At 51.6% G+C, this 27,421-nt stretch overlaps 1 protein-coding gene across 2 annotated transcripts in view; it reads right to left on the reverse strand.

Moving 5' to 3' along the window:
* WWC1 (WW and C2 domain containing 1) overlaps window positions 1–24,824 on the reverse strand; it is a 150,897-nt gene extending 126,073 nt beyond the window's left edge. For both annotated transcript variants that reach the window (XM_040975649.1, XM_040975658.1), the window contains exon 1: window positions 24,706–24,824. In XM_040975649.1, the coding sequence (XP_040831583.1) occupies window positions 24,706–24,824 (119 nt within the window). The remainder of the gene's footprint in view (window positions 1–24,705) is intronic.
* Window positions 24,825–27,421: the final 2,597 nt, after the last annotated feature.

Here is a 27,421-nt window from a genome sequence, read left to right on the forward strand (position 1 = left end):
GCACCTGGGCCATCTTCCACTGCTTTCCCAGGTGCAGTAGCAGAAGTAAAGCACCAGGGATTCAAACCAGCAGTCACATGGATGCTGGCCACAGGAGGCGGCTTAACCTACTGCACCACAAAACAGCCCGCTAACCTTCACGTTAAACCAGCCATATGTGTTTGTTTGTAAGTGAATTTCTTCTAGGCAGACTATGTACTTTATCTTGCTCTCTTCTTCCAGGTTAACAACCTAACTTAGTTGGTGTGTTATCCATCCAGTTTTGTTTTTTTTATTGGATTGTTGATATAGTTGGATTTAAGTCTTCCAGTGTGTCATTGGCTTTGTCTCACCTATTTCTTGATTCTGAATTCAGCTTTAAAAATTTTCATCCAAAATGCTATTATTCTTTTTGCTTTCAATAGTCAGTTGCCTCTTAAAGAAGCACAGACGTTTGGAAAGTGCCTTTCATATTTCTGGAGCTCTTAATTTCTTACAGACATGCAAGCTTCCACCTAGCTCTTTCCTCTGAGCCGGAAGAATTTCTTTTAACATTCCTTGTTGTATAACTATTAGAGATCATTTCTTCCAGCTTTTGTTCTAGTTGAAAATGTCTGGAATTTGTCCTCATTTTAAAGGTTATTTTTGGTTCAATACAGGATCATAGGTTAACATTTTTTCCCCCTTTTCAGCACCTTCAAGATCACTCAATTATTACAGAGCGGCTTGCAGCAGTGTTTCTTCCTGATCTCTTTGTGACTGGCTGATTTTTAGATGAGCTTATCTATCACCTTCAGGAATACACTATCACAGGTCAAGGTATAGCCTTCCATATGGTTATACAGGGTTTGTTAAACTTCTGAAATCTGTAGGATGATATTTCCATCAGCTCTGGGATTTTTTTCTTTTTAGCTAATTGTCTTCAAATATATTTTCTTCTCCAATTTTGTCCTCTTCCCTTTTGGGAATGCAAGCATGCATTTCTTTGCTTAATAATGTCTCACAGATCTGTGGCTTAGAAATAACAACAGGATTTTGGTTTTTAAATAGTGGAAGTTGTGTTGAACATCACTAACCAAGAGGAACGCATGTATCAAAATCACAGTGAGGGGCAGGCCCTTGGCCTGGCAGTTAAGATGCCTGCATGCCGTACCAATGAACTGGGTACAGTGTGGAGCTCTGGCCTCCTCCTTCCTAGGAATGCAGAAACAGGAGGCAGAGGTAACTGCTCAAGTCACTGGGTTCCTGCCAACCAAACTGGAGACCTGCACTTAGTTCCCAGCTCCTAACTTTGGCCCCGTCCACATCCAACTGTCTAACAAACGCTGGCATTGGGGATTAAGCCAATGGATGGCACAAATTCTCTCTCCCAAATAATCAAACAAAAATTAATTTTTAAAAAATAACAATGAGATATCATTTCATACCCATTTGAATAACTACTATCTAAAGCAGTTATAAAAAATAAGTATTGGTAAGAGTTTGGAAGAACCGGAACCTTTGCAGGCAGGTGTTGGGAATGTAAAACGGCACCGCTACTGTACAAAACAGTAGGGTGGCTCCTCCAAATAATGAAAAACAGAATGTGCAATTGTGCAACTCTTCCTCTGGGTATACAGCTAAAAGAACTGAAAGCAGGGGCACAGATATTGGTACGCTGATGTCTGCAAAATTATTCACCAGACCAAAGGTGGAAGCAACCCAGACATTCTTCGGCAAATAAGCAGATAAGCAACGTGATAAAAACACAGTCAACACAGAACATTATACAGCTTCCAAAAGGAGGGAAATCTGCAGGCATGTGACAGTCTAAATGAAATTTAAGAACCCTTCACTAAGTGTAAACAGCCGACCACGAAAAGGCAAACGTGTGTATCACTGCACATGTATGGAATCCAGAGCTGCAAAGCTCAAAGTCAGAAAGCGGAACGAACAGGGATTGTTCAGTGGACACACGGGCTTAGCTTTGCCAAATGAAGGGCCGTGGAAGGCAAGGGTAATTGCACAAGAGCGTGAGCGCACTTAATCCCACTCAACGGCACATTTTAACATGGCTAAAATGGTATTTCTATGTTACACATGTTACCGCAATTTTTAAAATGAAATTTATTTTTTTAGTTAAAAAATAACCTCAAAAAAAAAAAGATCTGTAATGAACCTCAAAACATCTATGATAATAATTACAGGCAGCACTGGCCTGAGTAACAATAAAAAAGGGATGAGTATTAGCTGAATCTGTTTCTGAACTAGAACCAAAAGAAAATTCTCAAATTGACACTAAGTGCTGCAGCCTTTCCTTGGTCTGCATGGCAAGCCAAAGAGGTGATGAACAGTCTCAACTACTCATTTCTAATCAGAAAGTTTAAGGAAAAAAAAAAAAGTTCTATCCTTTGTCAAAGAGAACAGGAACAAAGGGCCAATAAACCCAGGGTGACACAATAAAGCCTGGATTAGGCCACGTCCCAGGCCCTCGGATCTCTCCAGCGCCACATTCTTGCCTGTGAACGTGTTCTCATAAAACCCGGGCTTGCATGATGTCACCAGCCTATTGCCCTGCGCTGATAACACATCATTCACCACAGCAGGGCCCTTACAAAGGCAGGCAGCGCCTCTGAATGCAAACGGGGACATTCGGGCGGACTTAGTCCAGGAGTCGTTAGCAACACGATCACTTCTCTCTCCTTCCCACACCAGCCTGCACCTTCGTTTCTGCAGACAGCCAGGCCGAGCAGGACTCTTTCCTGAACAGGCCCTCTGCACTCCTGTTTTCCAAGAGCTGGAAATCCAACAAGGGCAACCAGGGAAACAGGAGAAGCGATCCTGGGAACCAGCAGGACGCAGGTGCCTGATGGCCATCACCACCCTGCCCAGGCCGCCCTTCCGCTGGGTTACCCTACTTGTCTTCCTCACCCTGCAGACCAGGCCCTGTGGGATCTGCTTCTGGTCTTTGATTTGCAGCCCTGGAGCCCTGCAGAACCTGCTTAAATTCTCAAATCAAGACATACCAATTCGTTGAGAATGGGCCAGACCTCAATGAGGTTGAGTGAGGTGGCATCAACGCGTGGCAGCTACCTGGAGAAGACAACACAGCAGGGCCAGGCACCTGAGCCGTGCTGTCAGGCGGCCCTGGGCTGGGAGCCCTTACTCGCGGTGTAAACTCTGCAAAGTTTCCTGATGTCTCTGGACCTCAGCTGCCCCGACTGGAAGGCTGAGAGCAAGCCACAAAGGTAAACACATGGCAAATCCCTCGGCAAATGGCAGCTGTCACTCTCCCCAGCTGAGGGTGTCCACAGCATCTGATAAGATCCGGTACCTTTATTACCACTATGTTCTCTTTTGAGCATCAGATTTTGGCCCAATGCTAACAGAGTACTGTCTTCCTCCTGGACACAAGCCAAGTGTAGGGTGGGAATAAAGAGAAAGGGTGTAGATTCAGAAGCAAACACCCTCATGAAAAAAAAATATATGAAACAAGTGCAACAAGTGCCTAAAGCCTTCTAGACCCCAACTCCCATATGGAATCAGAAAAAAACATCTGAAAGAATGTGATAGAGACGCCCTTGACTAATACCGGGGCTCCGCTTTCACCCCCTTAATTCAAGCAGCATTTGCTGCAGGCCTACCTGCTGCCTCTAACTCGGCCAATCCTTTCTCATGACCAATGAAGGCTCGGAGTCTACTGTGTGTGAGAACAGGCCACCCTCACCCAAACTTCCCCGGCTGGGTCCTTTGTGGTCATGATCACAACAGGTTGGGTCGACCCCAGGGTCACCAAGTTATGTTTACAAAGTCACACTGTCCCCAAGCACGCCCCCAAATTCAGCCCTGCCTCCACCCGCACACAGCTAAGCGAGCAAGCTTATAAGCAGGACTGGGACTGGTAAGGCAGGTTTCTGATGCCCAAGGTGTTGAGAATAAGGAAACGGATTTTTGTTTTTCAGAGCTAGGTGATGGGCAGCGTCCTTCGGCATGCAGGCACCTGGCTCTCCTTCCGCTGCTGCATTAAGGCTGCCAGTCTAGGACTCCTGGTATCTTTGTTTGATTTCTGTTGGGTCAACAGTTACTGGTTTGGCAAACAGCAAGGCGAGCTACACTCAGAGAATCATGGAAACTAATTCTGAGAAATGCTGGTGCAGGGAAGGCCTCTTGGGAGTTTCATGGTCCAATAGCTCCATTCTTTAACTCCTTCTGCCTGAAAAAAAAAAAAAAGCCTGGGGGTTGGGGAGAGGAGGGAGGCCCAAGCATTCTAGCTTCCCTGGGCTCGGGGTCAGGTCCAGGGCTGGAAACCCGCCCTTTAGCCTCTGCCCTTCTCCCCCAAGTAGGCAGGACGCTCAAGCTATGCTCCCTTCTGAAAAAGATGACAGGGGGCTGGGTTTCCAGGGACAGTCCCTCAGCCCCAAATGCACGGAGCGTGCCTCCTGCCAATCACAGCCCATGAGTGTGCCCTGGCTCCAAACTTGACCGAGGTCTTCAGGCTTGACCGGGAAGCAAGTGGATGGGAAGCAACCCTTCATCACCTCCTACCCTGCAGATTCCCTGCAGCGGCTCACATCTTAGCCCCCTGAACTTGAACTTGACTTGTTGGCACCGATACCAAGCAAACTTTGTGCTGGGCTTGGGGAGACGCAACAGGAACTTATACTGTTTCGTGGGGCAGAGAGCCATGCCAAAAAAAAAAAAAAAAAAAGAATGGCGACAGTGTTATAGATTGATGTTAGGAGGTAGCAAGAGGCCCCCGTGCATACGTGGGACAAAGATGACAAGGAAAAGTCCTTGGAAGAAGTGGTGCTTTAATGAAAGATCACTCACTAAGGATGCCAGCACACAGCAGGGCACACACAGTTTATGCAAAGGGAGGAGAGTTTAGTGGAAAGGGAGGGAGAGGTTTTCAGAATTCAGAGACATTATTATCATCTGGGTAGCATTAAAAATGCAGTTTTCTGGGCCCGGTACAATGGCTTCATTGGCTAATCCTCTGCCTTGCAAGCAGTAGGATCCCATATGTATGTGTGTCAGTTCATGTCCCAGCTGCTCCACTTCCCACCCAGCTCCCTACTTGTGTCCTGGGAAAGCAGTGGAGGATGACCCAAAGCCTTGGGACCCTACACCTGCATGGGAGACCCAGAAGAAGCTCCTGGCTCCTGGTTTCAGATTGGCTTAACTCCAGCCATGTGGGCATTTTAGGAGTGAACCGGCAGACGGAAGATTTGTCTTTCCTCTCTGTAAGTCTGCCTTTCCAATAAAAAACAAAATAAATAAATCTTAAAACAATGCAGTTTGCTGGCCAGTCCCCAGAGATTCTGATTTGGTGGCAGGTTTTGTTTCAATGTATTCAGTACCATTTCATTGTCCTTAAGGATATAAAAGCCAGAGACAGAGAGATCTACCACTTGCTTACTCTCCCAATGCCTTCAAGAGCAGAGGGCAAAGCTGGGAACTAAATCCAGGTCTCCCACCCGGGTGGCAGCCACCCAGGCACTTGAGCCATCACTTGGGTTGGCCAGAGTGTGTGTTAGCAGGAAGCTGGGATTTGGAACAGAGCTGGAGTACGGCAGTTCGATGCGGAGCACGGGTGTCCCATACGGCATCTGCCGAGTCCAGTGCCAGTCCTTGACTCAGGAAATGTGAAATGGCGACCCAGAAATGCACATTGCTTGAGCTCTCTGAGGAATTCAATACAGCAGGCCTGCAGCTCACACTCAGAGAAGCCCGGCTTTAAAAAGAATGGGCGGGCAGGGGGAGGGGTGCTATTTGTACCTTGATAGAATACTGGTTTATTTTCCTGGAATGCTCCCAGCAGGACTTTGGACAGCTCATGATGCCTGGTTCCCGAGATATTTTACACAGGCATCCATACCAACATCAAACAAACTAGAAACGAATCTGGGAGGGCCTTCGTAACCTCGCTCACATGGAAGGGCAGCCAGAGAGCTACACAGGACAGGCCGGTGGAGGGAGCCTTATCTTGGGAATGTAGGGGCAAGGTCCAGGCTTACACTGAACCCAGGCACCTGGCACCCAAAGCCAGTGTCCTAATCCCCCACAGGAAGGCCCCCCACAATGTGGCCACACCCCTTGTGCCCTGAAAGACACTCTGTGGCCGCTCACAAACTCTGGGAGCCGGGGCTGGCTCACTTCCCTGCAGGCCATCCCCTGTCTACCAGCAGCAGCCCACCCTCCGCTGTCCAAATGATCAGCCCCAAGTCAGGCCACGGTTGACAGGTGCCAGCCTTGGCTCAACCAGTGAGCCCAAGCCTTGGCTTGCCCAAGGCACTGCACCTGCTGCTTGCCTCACAGCAGTGTCTGTGAGGTTCAGGGCTAGTTCAGGGAGTCTGCCACTTCTCTCATCAGCTTAGCCCCTGCCTGGGGAGCTCGCAGGGACCTTGGTTCCTCCCTGTCTTACCTTTGTCCCTGTTCACCTGCTTCTGGGATCTCTGTTGGTGCTACTGAATCACTTCCTCCCTCCTCGTTCGAGCCAGTAGACATTACCCACCCTCAGGAGTGCCCCCATACTACCCACATGTCACATTCTACAGCCCTGGTGGACTTTCTGCAAGGCCCCTATCAGCTCCGACCTTTGGCATCTAACCCTGTGGCCTCGGCAGGTGTGAACCCTGTCACCCCATCTGCCTGCCACCCTTTATCCTGTGGGGGGCTCTCCAACTCCTTCACCTAGATGGGGTTTATAACTGGCTATAAAATCCCACAGCTATGAGGTGCGTCCTGGATAGAACCAGTAAAAGGCTCAGGCAATCACAAAACATAAAAGGAAACACAACACCAATGCAAGCGACTCAAACACGCCTGCACAGCACTGGGAATCCAGCGAAAACGGAGACTGGCCGCGGCACGGTATACACATGTACTAAAACTTAGCACCGTGCCCGAAGTAATTTGTGTCAGTGAAAAAAAAAAGTTTTTTTAAGATTTATTTTTTGAAGACAGAGCTATAGAGAGGTGCAGAAGCAGAGGCAGACAGGGAGAAAGAGACCTTCTGTCCACTGGTGGACTCTCCACAGGACCACAAGGTCCAAGCCTTAGCCAGGTCACGGAACCAGGAGTCAGGAGCTTCATCTAGTCTCCCACGCGGGTGTCAAGGGCCCAAACACTTGGGCCATCCTCGGCTGCTTTCACAGGCGCAGCAGCACGAAGACAAATCAGAAGTGGGGTAGCCACTGGGCCTCTGAGACTAACCTGCAGCAGGCCTCTCCAGCCGGAAGCAAGCAGAGGATGGAAGAGGTGGACAGTGTGGAATGAGCAACATGGTAAGCCATTAAAAGAGGAAGCAGCCCTCCAAGCACATGGGTAGGGGGTCAGGTCCAAGTCTCAGGCAGAAAATGAAAGCACAGGGCATCCTGGGGAGCTGTCACCAACCCGAGGTGGCCTAAAGAAGCAAGGGACATGGGAACCACAGCTCACAGTCATTGGGATTGACTGACAAAGGCACCCAAGCATTCTGCAGAGCATCTGGCCACACTGAAGTCATTTCATCATTATCAACACCGCATGAAGCGTGGGTGACCCAGATGGAACATCCTTCACGTGACAACACAAAATCTAAACTGCTCTGCAATCTGACTTCGACTCTTTAGGTGAGGACCACCACCTGCATAGGAAAATGTCCTGGCTGCATTGATGAATTTTTTTTTTAATTTGAAAAAGAATAATTACAGAGAAAAAGGGAGAAACAGAGAATGAAAAAGAGATTATCTATCTGCTGGTTCACTCCCCAAATGTCTACATCAGTCACAGCAGGGCCAGGCTAAAGTCAGAAACCCGAAATCCATCCAGGTCTGCCAGAGGGCTGGCAAGTACCCATGCATCCAGACCATCTCACGCTGCCTTCCCAGATACAATTCCAGGGACCTGGATCAGAAATGGTACAGCTGAAATTCAAACCAGCACTCCTATGGGATGCCAACATCCCAGGCACTGGTTGAACCCATTGGGCCACAATGGTAGCCCCTGTCTTTGTTTTGCAGAAAATACAAATAGAAGGAAAAAAAAAAAGACGTGATGTCTCCATCCTATTCTTAAATATACATAAATAGATTTTTTTTTTAAGTTTTCAAAATAGTACTTTATTTGTAGGACAGAGAGACAGACAACAAGGGCTTCTATTCCTAAATGTAACAGCCCAGGCCTAGCCAACTGGACGGCAAGAGACTGGAATTCTATCCCCACCTGCTGCATGGCTGGGGAGGACTCGAGGTCTGCACTGCCTCCAACGGTGTGCACCGGCAGGCAGCTGGCATCGAAGCAGAGCCGGAGGCTGAGCCCAGACACTTGGATACGGGCCGTGGGCATCCCAAGCAGCATCTTTACTGCTACACCAAATGCCTGCCCCTCCCCTCAAAGTTTGTTATATAAAATTCATAAAAAGACAAACAAAATGGGAAAGAACATAAGAACAACAGGCAAGGACCCAGCACAGTAGCCTAGTAGCCTATATGGGCACCTGTTTGCATCCTGGCTGCTCCACTTCCCATCCAGCTCCCTGCTTGTGGTCTGGAAAAGCAGTCAAGGACGGCCCAAAGCCTTGGGACCCTGCACCCATGTGGGACACCCAGAAAAAGCTCCTGGCTACTAGCATTAGATCAACTCAGCTCTGGCCATTGCAGCCACTTGGAAGGTCTTTCTGTCTCTCCTTCTCTCTGTAAATCTGCCTTTCCAATAAAAAAAATAAATAAATCTTCAAAAAGAGATAACAGGTAAAAGTTAGAAAATTTGTATAAAAGGTAATCAGAAATTTCTCACACTAGTTTCACAATATTCTACTACAGTTGAAATCAAATCAAAACAGAAATACACAAAATTATGCATACTTTAAAAAAAAAACACTCTTTAAAATAGTGTAGGTTGAGGAAACCTGTGCTTAAGATGTAAAGTAGTTGAGATTTCAGAACTTTTAGGATTTTCAGAATAGTTGCATATACGTCCTGAGATATCTTGGGGACGGGATGCAAGTCTCATCACGGAACTTGATTTATATTGCATTGACACCTTTCACACTTACCTTGAAGGTAATTTAATACCCTATTTCAGTGCACCTGTGTTTCGACTATGACCTGTCACATGATACACAGAGTGGAATTTTATGTCTGTGGCACCATCAGTGCTCAGGAAGTCTGGAATTTGGGATTTTCATACTAGGGATGTTGTGCCAGCATAAATAATTTTTTAAAATGCTTTTATTTTAGTAATCTTTACATAGTTGATTAGGGTACAAAGGGTCAAGGGCTACAGGAAAGTTGGTAATAATATTATTATTATTTTCTGTATCTAGGGTAAGGGAAGAGATAAAGGGAAAAGCCCAACCCAGCCTCCCACCCATCCCAGGTCTCCCGTGTGAGGCATGCTCCGAGGGTCCTGCTCCAGCAGTTTTGATAGGTCAACAGGTCTGAATTGCTGCCAATCTCGCTGCCCCAATCGTGATAAAATCGTGATGAAATCTCCTCAGAATCCACTGGCTGATTTAGTCTCTTCATGGTTGGGGTTCTGAGATCAGCACTTCAGTTGAAGGGATCTCCAAAGAAACTTCATCTGAGGTGATCCCAGACCTGATTCTTGTGTGAATTTGCCAGTACAGGGTCTGCCACTGTCCTTCACCCCAATTAGCTTATGCTGGTAGTTGCACTTGCTAGGTCAGTTCCACTTCCAGCCCTGTCTTCCACTTGAACCAATGGGTGCTGCAGTCCAGCCCGATCCTGCTCACCTCATACTTGGTCCTCACGCAAACCAGTAGGGAGCTGCAGCCTAGTTGGGGTGACTCCCCATAAGCCCCACCAGGCCTGCTCCCTACCCTGGTTCCCATGCATGCCAGTATGTACCGCAGGCTTGTTCAGTCTGTCCCATTTCCCATTTAGCTCTGGTACTTGTCAATGGGCATTGAAGCCTAGTTCAACCCAACCAACCTACTATACAGCTCACACACATACTGGCAGGTGCCTTTCTGTCTAGCCACCTCTGCCCCTTTCCTGGTTTTCATGCTCTGCAGTGGGAGTGGTTACCCATGAGGGAGGTGCCCACTGTCTCCTGCGAGGCCATTCCAACTTCTGGATTGTGCACTCTCCAGGTGGTTCTGGCTTTTAACTTAACAGAATTGGTCCCTCGTGCCAGCCTCTGCCACCTGATAATGTGGCAAAGCCCAACCAACCCTCACCAACTCTAATTTTTACTTGCACCAGTCAGAACAGTCAGCCCAATCTGGCCCTTCCCCAGTCTAGCTCACATGAGGCCCCACAGGTGTTGTAGCCCTGCCTGGTCTGGTCTGCCCCCATCCCAATTCGTGCTCTCCAGTGGGAGTGGTGGTCCAGCAGGGGAGCCCACATTCCCCTGCCAGCTTTGCCCCTCCGACCCCCCCGGTTCTCATGTGTGCTATTTTGGCGCTGCAACCACATCTGGTACAGCTCATCTCACCTTGGCATTGCTTAATGTGCACTGGTATGTGCTGCGACCGAAACTGGCCTGACCCACACTCTATGCTGGCACTCGGATTGAGGACTTTATTTTGACCTTCAGTGTCACAAAGCTTATTAATTTTTGATGCCACATTCACCTGATTTTCTTTATCTCTGAATATCTTACATTTCATCACTTATAGGTAAAGTCCATCTGGGTTGATGTTTGTTCTTTGCTTGTCTCCTTCCTTCCACCACTCCCACCAGGGACCAGACACATACAGGTATCGGGACCCCTTGGTCACTGTGCAATTCCTGCGGAAGTAACCCAGGCACAGCCAGAAGCTCCTCCTGCTCAGCGAAGTCCAGCCCAAGACAACCCACTTGACTTCCAGTGAACCCAGAACAAACATCCTGAAGGATGTTCCACTGGGCAAGCAGGAATGCTGCAGACCAAGCCCAGAGGCTGGCCAAGCACCCCAAGAGTTCAAGGAGAACTTGCTTCTCCTCTCAGTCTTGCAAGCCAAAGCAGTGGGCCCGAGCTCCCTTGAGCAGACACAGACACAAAGACAGCGATCTCTTCTCCAAACGGGGGTGTGGGCTGAAGGACACGTTCCTGGGAGTGAGGCTGAAAAACAGAATGTACTCAGAACAGAGGCTGCTCACTCTGCTTATTCAGAGGGGTACATCTGCAAACACAGGGCAAGCAGAAAGGCCTGGCCCTCCAGACAGGCCCCGGACAAAGAGCAGAAGGAAGGACAGGCGGCAGAGGGGCTCTGGCGGGAGGGCCCAGGGCTGACACAGCAGTGCTCTCCCGCCAGCAGCCTGGCATCACCTGCAGGATGGCGACCAACCTGACTTGGGGCTAGACAAGAGCAGGTTCCCAGGACACATAGTAACTCTGCAAGTGTGGGCAAGTTTCTGGAGTGTTATTTAGCAGAAAGGGGACAGTAACAGTTTTCGCACCATACGACTGCCACAAGAATTAAGCTAGATGATTCCATGGATGCATGTATCCCAGAGCTTGCCACAGTCTATAGTCTTGGCATTGGTGCTGTGCAGCAATGGGTGACGCTGCTGCTTACAATGTCAGCATCCCATACATGAGTGCTGGTTCCAGTGCTTGCCTTCTGCTCCAGCTCCCCGATAATGTGCCTGTGACGACAAGCAAAGGATGGTGCACACACCTGCGCTCCTGCCGCCCCGGAAGGAATTCCTCACTCCTGGCTCTGGCCTGTCCCAGCCTGGGACACTGTTACTGTTAGCTCCTTAGTGTGTTGCTTCTGCATGCCACCCGTGGAACTGTCCATAAACCGTAATGGAGAAGATACGGGTGATCTTGCTGCTTAAACACAGTGTGGATGCAACGGAGCTGAGACAAGGCTTTTCAAAGCTTCATTAGTGGAGTTATCATCACAGCATAGAAGGCTGAGCCACCCTCTGTGCTATCGGCATCTCACAGGAACATCTGTTCAAGTCCTAGCTACTCCACTTTCAATCCAGTTTCCTGCTGATGTGCCGGGAAAAGCAGCAAATGACCTGAGTGCTTGTGAGCGACCTCGCCACTCATACGAGGGACCTCAATGGAATTTCAGGCTCCTGACTTCGGCCTGACACAGCCCCGGATGTTGCCAGTGGACAGAAGATCGTTCTCTAGAATTTTCTCGCTACAAATCTTCAGTATCAAAACAAAAAACCTCATTTGTGAGCCATACCCTGATGTGACCAGGGGTGGTAGGGTGGGAAGGGAATGGAGAAAGAGGCACAGAGGTTCATCTTGGTCTACAGTGTTACAAGGATGGAAGTGACTTGTTCACCCGCCGAGCTAGACCACACCCATCAGCTGCATGGGCCATGCTCAGAAGCTCTGCATTCCTGGCCAGTTTCTGCCCTTCAATCACTAACAAAATATGAGGTCATTTTGACTGCCAGCACTGGCCCATGCTGCACAGACCTGAGTGGGCAACAGATGACCCGGAGGGTTGCTGGGTACCACCTCCAGGGCTCCTGATCTACTGGATCAGCATGGGGCAGGAAATGGTACCCTTCTAACAACTTTTCAAGTGAAGTAGCTGCTCTGCTCTATGAAATCACGGCTAGAACTCCTGTCCCAGAAGAAAACCCTGGTGGGCTTGGCCACCAGGAAAGTGCCTGGAGAACAACCCAGGGGCCTCCTTTAGCTTCTGGCGAATGTCCGTCTTACATCAGTGATGGAAATAGGCCACTGACTCTGGTCTTTCAAATTCTCTGGGCTATTAAATGCCCGGTAATAACATGTCTAGCAAAAGCCACTATTCACTGGGAAGAATCCTCCCAACTGTCATCAGTTTTGGTAGGGAACATTCTATTTCTGAGAGAAATAAGAAGGCAACTGGTATATGAAAAAAAAGATGGTCCTGAGCAGACCAAAATACATGCACTGAGCAGGAATCTATATAAGTAAAGAGAAAGCTATAAAAGTAGACCGGGAGGCTGTAACCATCACAGTTACGACTGTGTGGCCAGCGGAGCCCAAGTGCAACCAGAGAGCTCTCATGCGAATCTCACCGGTGCAGGAGGTAGGTTCTCATCTATTCTGGTTTTGCCAAGGAGGAAGCATAGGCCCATAGGGTGTAAGCAACTTGACCAAGGTCATAGAATTCGCAAGTGACAGATTCTAGCACTGTGAAGCAACAAGTTCATTTACCGCTTGCAATTCCTGGGAACCCCATACGGGTATGCCCATGGAGTCCCAGTTGCTCTTCTTGTAATCCAGGTGCCCACTATAGACACTGGGAAAGCAGCGCCAAATGCCCAAGTCCTTGGGCCCCTGCCATCCACAGGGGATAATCGGATGGCGTTTCTGGCTCTCGTGGCTTCACTCTGGCTTAAATGGCGGCTGTGGTTATTTGGGATGGAAGGTCATTCTTCCTCTTTCTCTGTTGGCAGGCCTTTCAAAATACTAATAAATAAGTGGTTAAAAAGTGGGGCGGCAGGGTGGCACAATAGCCTAGTGGCTAAAGTTCTCCCCTTGCATATGCTGGGATCTAATCCCAACAGCCCCACTTCCCAACCAGCTCCCTGCTTGTGGCCTGGGAAAGCAGTCAAGGACACGAGGACAGCCCAATGCCTTGGGACTCTGCACCCGCATGGGAGACCTGGAAGAGGTTCTTGGCTTCAGATTGGCTCAGCTCCAGCTGTTGCAGCTGTTTGGGAAGTGAATCAATGGATAGAAGATCTTCCTCTCTGTCTCTCCTCCTCTCTGTATATCTGACTTTCCGATAAAAATAAATCTTTAAAAAAAAAAAAAACAAGACAAATGACATATATATACAGAAGACACAAATAAGGGCCAAAGAGAACAGTCATGGCCAAGGTCTGCCTGTGGGGGGAGGGGAGCCGATGCGGAGAACCCCGAAAGTGAGGATCTGCCTCATGCCCTCACCTCCCTCTGCCAGCCTTCCCAGGAGAAGCAGGGAAGCGTCCCGCAGGGAGGGAGTTCAGAGGCTGTTCCTCCTGGGCCAGGCCCACACCACTCTTCTGGCTCCATTCCGTGGAGGAACAGGGCAGAGGGATTCCTCTGGTCAGTCGCATCATACACATCCTAATTCAAGAAAAGTCTCTCCTGGCTTCTGGAATCCCCACACGCCGCAGACCCCTCTCTGTGCTGGGTTTTGTAACAGTCAAAAAATCCTGCATATTTTGCTACCCCTCGGGCCTTCAAGAGCAAAACCCCAGAACTGGGCGCTCCACACCACTGGTGTCGGGGGTGAAAGGGGTGTGCTCTTACAACCACTTCCTTAACCCCGCTTCGCAAAGCCACCTGCCAGTCTGCATTCCCCTCATGTGTAGGACACGGATGACAGAGCTCCCCTCCTGGGTCACTGGGAAGAGCCAAAGTCAGCCTTGTGGTTCCCACAGTGCAAGGCATGACCTGGGGACCTGTGGGAAAGGAACATTTTCGGGTCCCACCCGGATTCATACACTCCAACTCCACGTGTTTAACAAGCTCTCCGGGGGATCCTGATGCTCCCCTCAGGGGTGACAACCACTGCTCTAGAAGCTGAGCACCCGAGAGACCTGGCACTCCTTGTTGGTTTCATCATTGTTAACCCACCACCCCCCAGGCCAGAATAACCCATGGTGTGTGACAGGCACTGCTACCCAGGGCACACAAAACAGATGACTGAGAAAGGAGAGCTTGCACAGAGCACTGACCAATTACACCGCCTGTGAACTTGCTGCAAGTTCTATGAGTTGGAGATCCTGTGCTAGTCTCACCACTGTATTCCCAGCCCTTAGCCCAGCTCACCGAACGGGGCTCTTGGTTAGCACCCTACTGTGGGCATAAAGGTTCTTTGGCTCTGAATCTGAGCTCACACCAGCACTTGTCAACAGGTGGGAGAGACAAACCTATGTCCCCACAGGGGGAAAGGCATTCTAGAGACCAGTAAGCTCCTGGTTGAGCTGCACCGCTCCTGGCCAGTCTCTTTCAATCCAGGTGTTGAGTCCACAGCCACAGGGACTTTGCTCCGATCCTCGGCACGGGTAACTGCACACAGTCGCACTCCATAAATACCTGCGGAGTGAGTGGCCAACCCTGGCCGGGTGGAACGCAATAAATACCGTTGCCTTCCGCACCTCCGCCCCACCTCCCTTAGACCAGTTCTCCGCCAGCTCACAAGCCGTGCAAGGGGGAAGTCAAGTCCGATGCCATCAAGAGAGGCACGAGCGAATTCCAGAGACCTCTCCTTGCCGCATCAGGCTTTTCAGCTGTGCCATGGCAACTGCAGGTCATTACCCCGGCTCCACACACCACCCTGTTGGCAGCTTCCTGCCAAGAGCCACTTCACGCCAGAAATTCCAAAGAAGGGCTTGCCTCTGATAAGACTGGTGGAGGGGGGTGCGGGGGAGTTTATTGATTCACTTATATAATGAGTGCCACCAAGGTGGTTTGCAAGCTGTAATGTCAACGTGGCCCATCAGGAAGAAGCCTTAAATGAACAGGAGGAGATGAGCATTTCAGTTCAGTACCCAACACGTTAAGCTGAGCAAACTAGTGGCAGCTCCCGCTGGCACACACTGGGTGCTCAGACTTCACTTGAACGGCACTGTCTTACCCTCTCCCCAGCCCTCATGCGTAAGAGGGTGCTCCTCTTACCTCCCGTTGTATAGTTGAGGACCAAGAACTGGTTCAAGGTCACTTATTGTACCTTCTGGCTTGACTTTCCAAGTCCTCTGGCGATCTTTACGGCTGCTACAGGGAACAGTGTGGTATGTCCAGCTGAGGTTGGGCTGGAACCACATAAACATTGCTCTCCACGGTGAACAAGCTCCGCGCAGTCACAGGCATGCCTGCATTTTTCTCTGCAGTTAAAGAGGCCCCCTTCCTTCTGCTGCCCCTGCGTGCCTTCCTGCCTCTCCCTGGACACACAAAAAGGAAACGTGGCGGCAGGAGGAATAAGGCTTGGAAATCAGATCTAAACTCAGATTCCAAGCAGCCCCTTTCTGCATGCGGGATCTGGAGTTTGTCACCCAATGGCTCCCAGTCTCAGTTTCCCCATTTGCAAAACCAGAAAGAATACAAACCGGAAACCAGAAGAATACAATGAGAACGGTGCTTGGCATACAGAAGCCTGGATCATGGCCGTTAAAGCAACCCTCAGCAGCCATCCTCAATTAGCACAGGGGCCAGTTACTGTTCTCACTGTTGGTAATACAAAGATCAGTGACCATCTTCTACTAGGAGGCAAGCTCTGTGGCACAGTGCATTAAACTGCCATCTGAGTCAACAGCACCTCATACGAGTGCCACTTTAAGTCCCTAATTGCTCAAATCTCATCCAACTCCCTGCTAGTATACCTGGGAAGGCGGCAGAAGATGGCCCAACTGGTTGGGCCCCATGGGAGACCCAGATGGAAATCAGATGGAAGATCTCTCCTAATTTCTCTGTAACTCTGTCTGTCAAATAAATAAATCTTTCAAAGGAAGAGAGTTAGGAAGTCAGATAGGTAGGGAGGTAGGGGGGTTGGGGGTAGGAAGGAAGGAAGGCAGGGAAAAAGGAGGGAAGGATTGATTCCTGGTATATAAAGGAAGCCCTCACTCTCCAAGGAAAGCCATGTGAGATGCAGGATCCTACGCAATTCGAGTCCACTCACCCCAGCAGCCACCTGACGCCTCCCTCCTGACATCGGATCCTCTCAAGTCAGCTGCCAATCAGGACAGCCCAGGGATGCATCCAACAGGGAACAGGGAGGAAGCCAGCTGGGGGTGGGGGCTGCCACCAAACCCCGGGTGACAGCAGGCAGTCGACTGGGGGAAAGTCAGCAGCTGCTGCTGGCCTGGTGTCCCTGCTGCCAAAGCCTGATGAATGGAGCCAGGGAAGGAAAAAAAACGCCAACAAAGGTGTCCCTCATCTTGATGCAGCTTCATTTTTTTTCTTCCCCCCACTCCCCGGCTGACCATTGAGTGAAAACTTAAGCCTCAGTCTCTTTTCTTTGGTAGACATTTGAAACTCAAAGATCCCATTCCTTCCTAACAGTGGCAAGGGATGGCATGGGTAAGCAGCACTGCAGGCAATTCAGGGCTGGGGAGTGGGCCTATCACCTACCACACCGTCATTCGTCCTTGCTCCGGCTTCCTCACTTCTCTTACCCACCCAGCCTCCTTACACAATGTCTCATCCTTACCAACCTCCCACCCCCGCCCCATTATTTTGGCAATGGGTTTTCCCTGATTAGGAGCTAGCTGAGGGGGGGGGGGGGGAAATAACAAAACACTACAGTATCCAGTTGCTTCATTTTCTCTTCCCTCTGGAACTGCCTGGACTCCAGGGAGCCCAGCAGCCCAGCAACAAGGGTAGCCAGGGCCTTCCCAGCAGGCTGGCGCTCTCTCTGCTGAGAAAGGCTTTACGGGGGCCCTGTGTGTGGACTCAATCAGTGCTGCCCTTGGCTCCGTGCAGGCCAAAGCCCTCCCCTCCACAAAGGAGGGCAGTGAAGCCGCTGCTCCCAGGTAAGCGGATTCCTCTGCAGCTGCAAGCGGCCAGGGAGGGCACCTGACCTTCATGGGGACAGTCGCTTGGCACGAGGCTGGCAGCCTTCTGCAAATGCCACCAACAACTTCCCGGGATTGCCTCTGCAGCCACTCACTGGCCACCGGCAACTCTCACTGTAGCTTTCTCACTTTACCTGCTCCTGAGCTTGGCATGCCAACCCTGCTGGTAACTAAGGCAACCTGATCCTCCTCCCTTCAAAAGGGCAGTGTTTCACAGCTACCTGAGACCCCAAGGAATTGGAAAAATCAGGTCAGTTTGGCTAAGCCCTGTCCCCCAGGAGGGGAAGGTGACAGAGTAGCTGCTGCGGTTACTCACCCCCGGCTGGCTGCTGGGAGCATACACCCAGGCGCCTAGGAAATGACTTTGAACTCTGCACAGGCTTCATTCTTCAAAGAGCTTCCGTGCCTTCATCTCTCAGCTCTCACCCCCAGGGTCCTGGTTAGTGGGCTGTTCCCAGAAGGCAGAGTCTACACCACAGGTCTCCCACTGGCTTCTCTAGTTAGGGTTCCTTAGCAACGTCTCTCTGCGATATCTGTATAGGTTCACCTATTTAAAGAATAAATGTTAGGAGTGGGTGTTGTGGTGCAATGGGTTAAGCCTCTGAGTTCGATGCCTACACCCCATAGCAGAACACATGTTCAAGTTCTAGCTTGCTTGCTTTATCCCCAGCTTCCTGCTAAGGTACCTAAGAAGACAGGATAAAGATGACCCAAATACTTGAGAAAACGTGAGACACAAGGACTGAGTTTCTGCCTTTCGCTCGGCCCATATCTCGCTGTTGACGTCACTTGGGGAGTAAACCAGCAGATGGAAGATCAGTCACTCTCTACCTCTTTGTCTTTCTGCCTTTCAAATAAACACTTGGGACCAACGTGCCAACATGACATTCTGGGAGCCTGAAATGGCTGAGCCCGAACAAGCTAACACGAGTATACACTCAGGGGTCGGGCTCATCCATGGCCACACCACTCTGAACATGCTCCACCTCATGGCATCTTGGGAGCGAAGCACGGTCAGGCCTGGTTAGTACTGGCAAGCGAGGAGTTCATGCAGCTGGGCTTCAACTCTGGCTCCTTCACTTGCTGATGACCCAGAACAAGACAGTGAACCTTTCGGTCTTTCTTTCCCCATCTGAAGATGGAAGAGTAATAATACTCAACTCACTTGGTTGTTGAAAGGACTAAATGAGATTATATCAAAAAATAGTAGCCCAATAAGCTTAGTCAATAGGCGTTAGCATTTACTATTTTATTAATTTGTGGGCTCCTGTATACCTTAATTTCCTTTTTTTCTTAAAAAAATACTTTTAAATAAAGTTCAAAGAGTTAGGAGTTTGCAAGGGGATTGACAAGGGAGAGAGGGGGGGAGAGGGAGAGAAAGAGAGACACACAGATCTTTCGTCTGTTCATTTACTCCCTAGCTGGCCACAGTGGCTAGGGTTGGGCAGGGCAGCAGCCAGGAGCTTGGGACGCCATCTGTGTCTCCCACGTAGGTGGCAGGGAACCAAGCATTGAGGCCACCTTGTGCTGTTTTTCCAAGGGCATCAGCAGGAAGGTTGATCCAAAGTGGAACAGCACTCACAGGAGTCGCCAGAGTCATGGGTGATAAATTAATTTGCATTACAACACCAGTTCCCTTAAATTCTTGCTCAATAACTGGCCACAAGATGTTTTCAGGCATGGCCATTGCCTATGAAATGTGGATCTCAAACCACGGATCAGAAGAAAAACCTTTTCATGACAGGTAGGATATTACAGCTGCCCAGGTATTAGTGAAACAATATGAGCAGAAATGAACATAGAGTAGAGCCTGCAGGCAAATCTTCGAGAAGGCTGGTCGTAACTCCCACACTAGGGCAGAAATAGGTGGAAAGTGACAGACTGACAATAATCCTACAACTATTTTCATTGATTATAAAATAGTAATTCCCTTGCAATCACTGGTACTTTGACCGTTCACCATATAGCCGATTCCTGTGGCATGACTCACCAATGACTGAGAAACCAAGAATGAAACTTCCTGGTCTATACAGTCAGAAGGATCGTGAGTAACTCAGCCACAAGCTTAAATTAGGCCCACAGATCAAGCTTAAATGATCACCATGGATGAAAGAACCAGATCAGATTTACAGGGAAAAGCAAAATGTAAACTTTTCCTAAGAATAACAGGGAAGAATGCCTGAACTAGACCTGAGATCGCCATCTCTCTGCTTGTGACCTTGAACAAACCACCTGGCTCTAAGTTTGCATTTTGCAGTGACACGAGTGGCCAGACCTACATGACCAGAAAGTCCATTCTGGCTGCCAAGCTGGGTGGAGACTCAACCTGCTTAGTTTAACTTAGGCTTTTGTAGGAATTTTGTTTTCTCAAGATCTATCATTATTATTTTTTAATGTATTTGAAAGGCAGAGTTACAAAGAAAGAGGAAGACAGAGCTAGCTTTCATTCATTAGTCCACTCCCCAAGTTCCAGCAAAGGTCATGCTACGCAAAAGCTAGGAGCCTAGAGCTTCTTCCAAGTTGTCCACTTGGGTGCAGGATCCTAAACCCTTGGGCTGTCCTCACACTGCTTTTCCAGTAGAGAACTGGGCTGGAAATAGGGTGGCCAGAACTTGAACTGGCACCTAAGGGGGAAGCTGGCATTGCAGGCGGAGACTTAACCAGATACACACCAGCACCACCACAGCACCAGCTACACCACAGCACCAGCCCCTGCAGGAATATTCCAGCACGAGCCAACAGTACTGGTGTTCTTTAGCAGTCCTGCTGTGTCAGGCTCTATGCCAGCCACCCTACCTGCTTCGGCTAATTCTGTGCTCATCATCACGCTTGATGGTTTATGCAAATCTCTTCACCTGAGCTTCTGAGAGACCACGTAACTTTCCTAAGCGACTCACGTAGCAAAGAGGACAGCCAACACCCCAGGATCCAAAGGGTTCCCTTCTTCCTATGACCCACACCTGCCCTCTGTCTGGCCACAGCCCAGCCACACTACAATGGTCACAGGTAAGTGAAGTTGTGCCTGTTGCAGCTCCATCTCCTAAGGCCAAATTCCTTAGGCACTGGAGCAGATGGCTTGATTCAGCAACCAACGCAGCAGGAAGGTGAATGGTGCAGGTGGTTATAAACGTGGGCTCCGGCCACCAGCCTACCTGGTCTCCTCAGCTTCACGGAAGCCCAGTGGCTCCACTAAACGCAGCCTTGCTGAGCCTCAGCTAATCCAATCAAGGATCGATGTCGCTGGTCTCGGGGTGGCGAGGAGGACTGACAGTCACTTATAGCTCTTGCTAGGAAGCCTGAATAGGCAAGGGTTCAATGCCACCTGCTACCCAGCTAACCACAGAGGACCTGACAAGCAGTTTCAAAGGGATGCAGGAGAAAGCCCCTGAAATCAAGAACAAAACACTCAGCTTGCACTTTTCCAGAGCCCTGACCCTCTGCCTAGGTCCTCTAAGCATCTATAACCTGAAGGAGGGCACGCTGTAGACCCAACTCCCCAGGTGTAAACGACTACTCAAAACACCACAGGGAGCAGCTGGCCTCTCAGCACTCTTGGGTCCCATCACACAAACCACACGACAGTGGGAATGTGGGCTCAAGGATCTGCCTCCTGCGGGCTGCTCCCAGCAATTCATTCTTCCTCCAGCCACCAGTGCCACCGTTGCTTGTGCACACCATGAAGGCAAACATGCGTGAGGCACTGGGAGGTCATCAAACACTCAAGTGCCTCTGCCCAGGAGACTCCAGCTCCGCGGGACAGTGACATTCAAGTGGTAGCACCTGAGTCCCCCAAGGACCTGTTACCACAGTGGACTGGCCTTGAACCCAGAACGCGCCTGTCTGCCTCCTGAGCCTTTGGCCCAGTGGGCAGGGCCCAAGCTGCCTGCTGGACCCTTTTTGGTTGTTGGGACAACGGTGCTCACTCAGGAATTTCAGCCTCCCAGTCTTGCTCTGGGTGAGAAGGGAACGATGGTTGGCAGGACTGGCTGCCTGGCAGCTCCTTCCACACCCCCCTGGCGAAAGGGGAAGCCGAACACTGGATTCCCTACCCCCAGCAGCTCCAGGCCGCCGCTGGGCAGCACACAAAACAGCTCAGCCCCAGAGGGAGGAATGTGCCAAGACATTCTTTAGGGCTGGAAACCAGAGATGCTATTTGTCCTCGGTGGCTAAGAAATCACTTTTCAGACTACAGGGCCATTCGACTGACTTCTTTTCAACCCAGGGGAATGGGCAGGTGCCTCCAGGACTCAGGTTCGAACAATGCCAAGGCAGATACCTACACTGCAGGAAATGCATTTTTGTTTCTAAAATTATGATCTTTTTCAATCTCACTACATTAACCAGTGGCAGAGATACTATTTCATTGGCAGACTCTCCCTTGCCCTAGAGGACCAGAAAAGAAGCTGGGCTCTTTTTAAAACTTTTTCCTCACCATCCCATTCTCATCCTCCCACGGCAAGAAGAGCAAGGAGAGGCAAGGGGTGTGAAATACCATCTGAGAGTCGGCTAGCACTTGAAAATCACTGAGTCAACTGCCCCACTGAGTCAACTGTCTCCAGGGCGGCCTAAAGAAGCGCATCACCACTCAGCCAAGGTCACGCCGCAGGGCCTCTCAGAGAGAGGCACAGGTGGGCACTGTCTACTCAGCCCCTTCCCCAAACCTTCAAAATGACCCCTGGGGAGAACCTTGGGTCGGGACACACACAACAGCCCTGTGTGGCTGGGATAACCAGAAGGGACAAGAAGCCCTCAGAAGCCAGGGACTTAGAAAGTGAAGCGGTAACTCACTACGTATGAATGTGCCTGAAAACAAGGGCTGGGCAGGCCCGGCACTGAGCCTTCCGCCAGCCGTGGCACCTGGCTAACGTGTGGGGACAGCAGGATGCTTCTTCCTAGGGCATTTCTCAAGGTCTCCTTATATGTCTGGCAATGAGTATTACTCATTTCCTACTTGAAAAGGGGGGACACCAAAAATTCAAAAGAGAGCTGAGGTAAAACCAGGTTAGGCCCAGAATTGTGTCATGACAGGTTAAGCCTCTCCCTGTGACGCTGGCATCCCATGCAGGCACTAGTTCGTGCCCTGGCTGCTCCATTTCTGATGTCCAGCTCCCTGTCCGTGTGCCTCAGAACAGCAGCAGGAAGACAGGCCAGTCTCGAAGGCCCCTGGGCCCACAGGGGAGACCTTCTGAAGAGTGAAGCAGTAGATGCAAAATCTCTCTTTTTCTCTGTAACTCTGCTGCTTTGCAAATGCATAAAGACAAACAAAACAACAGCTCAGGTAAGCCTAAACGAAAGCCAAGAAGGTGGCCCATAGCACAGTATAATGCAGAAGACCATCTATGTGCTAGCCAGGGTGGTTCTGCATGGAGGCCACACGCTGGCTCTGAACACGAAGAATCACTCCTGTTGGAGAGACGCCTTCCACTGCTGCATGACTCTCCCAGCTGTGCGAATCCTCAGTGCGGGCTGCCCAGGCTGCGGGGGCTGTCCCAGCCCTCCCACAAAAACCCAAGTGCTAAGGACACATCTGCTTGAACTTGTGTCTGCTCCGGGGATAAGACGGGGGAAGGGGCTGCCAAGGTCACCGATACAGTCAAGGAGCCTCGGGGGTGAGTGACCTGAGCAGGGTCAGCAGCAGCCAGGAGACCAGGCCTTCAGCAGTGAGCATCCACACTGGGGCAAGAACAAAATCCTCCAGCAAACCATACTGCCGGCTCCCAACATCCCCCTGGTGTTGAAACACTGGGGACCGCGGACATGGGACAGCGGGGGAAAGCCACCACTTGGGATATCTGCTTTCCATATTGGGGTGCCTATTTCTGAGCCCCATCTCTTCTCTTCTAATCCAGTTTCCACTCCTGCCTCTTGGTAGGCAGCAGCAGATGAAGCCTCAAAACTTGGGTCCCGCCACCCACGTGGAAGAACTGGATGGAGACCCCAGCTCCTGGGTCCTGCCTGAGCCGGCCCTGGGTGGTGTAGTCATCTGTGGCATGGAAGCTTGATCTGTCTCCTTCATCGCTCTTTCAAATGAATCAACATTGAATCTTCAAAAAAAGAAAAACAACTGGCTTCTGATCACCTATGTTCCTTGGGACAAGGGGCTATTACTCATTCCCACCTAGGCAAAGCACCTGCCTGACAAATAGAGAAGTTGAGGAGCAGAGGTTACAGCAGTGTGCCTTCCAGCCGACATCACTGTGACGCTACACACAGTGTGAGCACCCAGACGACACTGAGTGAACAAATGAATGGGCAGAAGTACTCACAGAACTACTGCTTCTCCTGATTTGCCCACAGGATGCCATACACCCTGCACCCCTGTGATACCCCACCAACCTCCCCATCCCAATATCCTAACACGGAAAGGCCCCAAGCATTCACCTGCACGCTGCCCAGGGATCCAAGCCCAAGGTTAGAGACCAGGTGGAAACCTTACATTCCTGAAATACTTTGACCCCAGGCAGGTGACAGCCAAGGCCAAATCAGAGATCAGGCGCGCTGGCCAGGCACCCTTCTCGCCGTCGGGCCATACCACGGGAACAGTGTGTGTGTCCGCAAAGAAACACCAAGCAGAGAAACCGGGTGGAAGAAGTCTGGGTAGGTAGAAGACTTCGCCTAGGCCGCCCGCCCTTCACTCGCCGCCTGTCTGGGCAATGCCATCTCCTGCTGCAGCCGGCCTCGCACCCACCAAGGTCAGAAGAGCTGCGGCAGGGCTGGCGGGGAGCCTCGGTCCCCCCAGTGGAGGAGAGGGAGGCAGGAGAAAGAGGCGTGGGCAAGGCTACGCCGAGGCCTCTCACCTCCTTCTGCATCCTAACAGCTTCCAAGTTGCTGGGATTCCTGGAGAACCAGTCTCCCTCACTGGCCCTCCCCCTCAGCCTCCAGGCTCGGGACTGGCACCTGTCAAAACGCACACACCCCAGCCCTCGCCTTCTGCTCCCCGAGTGGCCTTCCTTTCACGGTATCCCCGTGTCCCTCCCGTCCCACAGCCCCCCCAGCTGGGGACGACTCCGCTGCAACCGGCGAGGTGGCCCCCTCCGCCCAGGCCCGACCAAGCTTCCTAAAGGGGGTGGGGGGCGGGGCTACAGCTTAAGGTCAAAACTCTGCAGGTGCAGTAAGGCCTAAGTCCTCCACCTGGGGAAGGCGCTGGGGGTTGGACCCGCTCTCGGGGAAGGGAGGGACTGTGGGACAACCCGGGGCAAGCCCAAGGGGGGCACGCAGAGCCTCCCAGCCCGGTGGCTCCAGGGGCAGCCGAGGGCCCCGGCGGGCGCGGGCTGCCGGAGGGAGGGAGTCCTACCTGTCCCGCGGGTCGATCCAGCTGGTGGTGCGGCTCGTGTGGTCTATGTAGTAGACCTTGCCGTCGAAGTCGCGCGCCTCCTCCCAGCCCTCCGGCAGGGGCAGCTCCGGCCGGGGCATCTTCTTGAGAGCGGCCCGCTCTCCCCCATGCAGCTCCCCGGCCGCCGCGGGGGTTCAGCGGCTCCAACCGGTCGTCTTGTGTCCGGGCGGCCGCCGAGGCACCATGATCGAAGGGGGGGGCTGGCTCCCGCGGATTGGGGGGCCCTAATGGGGACCGGCCGGGGTGGCGCCGCTGTCCATGCGGCCCTGCGGTGCTGGCCCGGCGCCGCCGGCCTCTCTCACGCTGCCATGTGCGCCCGCAGCGGCGCGGTGCGAAACGCGGGTGCGCGCCCAAGCCGGTGGGGCAGAGCGAGCCGAGCGCAGCCGCCGCCTGCCCTCCTCCGCGGCGCGGCACGGCACGGCACCGCGCGCTGCGCTCTCCACGCCGCTCGCTCGCCCGTCCGCCGCCGCCGCCTCCTTCTCCTCCCCCCCAAAGCCGGCACCGAGCCTCCTGCCTGCTGCGCCGCTCCGAGATGCCTCTGTTTGCGACTTCTGCCTCCGCCAGGTGCGGCTCGGGGCGGTGCAGGTAACTGCGCTGCCCCGGAAACGGGAGGCGGAGCGCCGGGCGCCGGGGTTCCCGGGTCTCCTCCCCTCGCCCGCGCCACGAGGGCGGGTCCTAGGGCGGGAGACGCGCCCCCTCGTGGGACAGTCCGAACCGCCGGCCACCCCTCACGCTGCTCCTGCCGAGGGGGAAAAGCAGGGCTGCCCCTTACACCTGGGTCCCGCAACCCAAACTGGAGCCCTAGACACTAAAACCAGACCCACTCTGCCTCCTCTTGCCCGCGGCGCTGCCTCTCGTCGCTCTGGGCACCTCAAGCGTCAGATCTCCGAACTCCAAGCTTCTCTGCCAGGAGGCGGGCAAGAAGTGGTTAAATGGAAACATCCTTGCAAATTGGGGAACATAAGTTTTGCAGCATCTCTGGTCCCTTCCCTCCCCCCCCCCCCCCAACAACACAGGCACCATCTGTCTCCCTCTTACTCAATTCTCCGCACGTAGTTTCGCTCCCCCTCCACTCCCTGCGTTTCCAAGTGGAGCGGGCTCTTCCTGAGGTCTCTAAAATTAGGAGTGCCATGGATCCGCTTCCTTGAGAAGGCTCCCAGAGCGAGTAAGAGAAAGTACCGTGTCACCGTAACAAGTACGGATGTTGTGAGGACGAACCCGTGTTGGCTCTTGGCTGCGAGACTCGAGGCAGGTATGGAACGGATGTCGGAGACGGGATATTGTGGAAAAGAACAGAAAAATCTCATCGAGAGGAGAAAAAAAAAAAAGGAAGGGACGCCATTAAACGCACAGTGTTTCTTGAGAAATTAAAAATACTCAATGAAGGCCTGGCAGGATGGCCCGATGGCTGCATCCTCGCCTTGCAAAGCGCCCAGATCCCTTTTGGTGCCGGTTCTAATCCCGCCTGCTTCACTTCCCATCCAGCTCCTGCCTGTGGCCTGGGAAAGCAGTCCTGCATGGAAGAGGCTCCTTGCTCCTGGCTTTGGATCCACTCAGCTCCATCCATAGCGGCCACTTGGGGAGTCAATCAGTGGTTGGAAGATTTTCCTCTCTGTCTCTCCTCTCTCTGTAAATTTGATCTGCCTTTCCAATAAAAATGAAATAAGTGCATTTAAAATAAATAAAAGTACTGAATTAGCTACGTGAAGAGCTTGGTGCTTACACACATGAATTGAACCCCTTTTCTGCCCTGGCCCTAGGGCAGGACTAGAAACATGAGGCCAGTGTCCGAGCCCCAACAGACGCCCAGAGGAGCCAGTGCTGCTGTTAGGGACACGGTGGGCTGAGCAAGGGAAGCCCGTGTTTGCAGTGCCAGCACCTGTTACGGAGAAGACCCAGGCAGCAGGTTCCTCACGGCCAAATGCCTTCAGGAAGTTAACTGCCTCCCTGAGGCCAGGTCCAGGCACCCAGTTGTAGTCTGTCCTTCCTCCATTAATGCAAGGCATCAAAGTCCAGGGGCTGGCCTCCAACCGGCCTCCCACCCTCAGAAGCAGGAGTTCCCCATCGCCTGGTAGGAATTTCCCACAGCCCAGCTAATTTTCCCTGCTTGGGCTTCAGCCTTCAGCATGTCCATGCCGCTAATAAGGGACAAGCGGCATGCCTTCGCAGGTTAGGCTGCCACCATCCGGCTGCTTCACTTCTGATCCTGGTTCATAATGACCATCTGGAAAGCAGCCGCAGATGGCCTAAGTGCCTGGGCCCCTGTACCCATGTGGGTCACCCCCCAGGAGACGCTCCTGTCTGTTGGGATCAGCCCAGCTTGGGCTACTGTGGCTATCTGGGAGGTGAGCCAGCAGATAACGCCTTCTAGCTGACTCTCCTCTCTCTGCTCTAACTTGGCCCTTCCAAACAAAAATAAATTTTCGTTAAACACTCTACTGATTCATTAGAGCAGTACGACAATGTGGCCCTACATGCTCTTCACACAAGATCTCATTTAATCCCCGCAGCAACCATCTGGAATAGGAAATCTGCTCTGTTAGCACCCATGTTATAAATGAGGAAATTGAGGCTCCAAGATACTATGTTGGTGGCCAGAGATACAACACTAAAAATGGACCAGGTCTGTAGGATTCCAGAACGCATGCTCCCAACTATTAAGCTATACTTTTTTTTG

Source organism: Ochotona curzoniae, unplaced genomic scaffold, assembly GCF_017591425.1.
Source record: "Ochotona curzoniae isolate NIBS_2020 unplaced genomic scaffold, NIBS_Ocur_1.0 contig_1, whole genome shotgun sequence".
In the NCBI taxonomy this organism is placed as follows: domain Eukaryota; kingdom Metazoa; phylum Chordata; class Mammalia; order Lagomorpha; family Ochotonidae; genus Ochotona; species Ochotona curzoniae.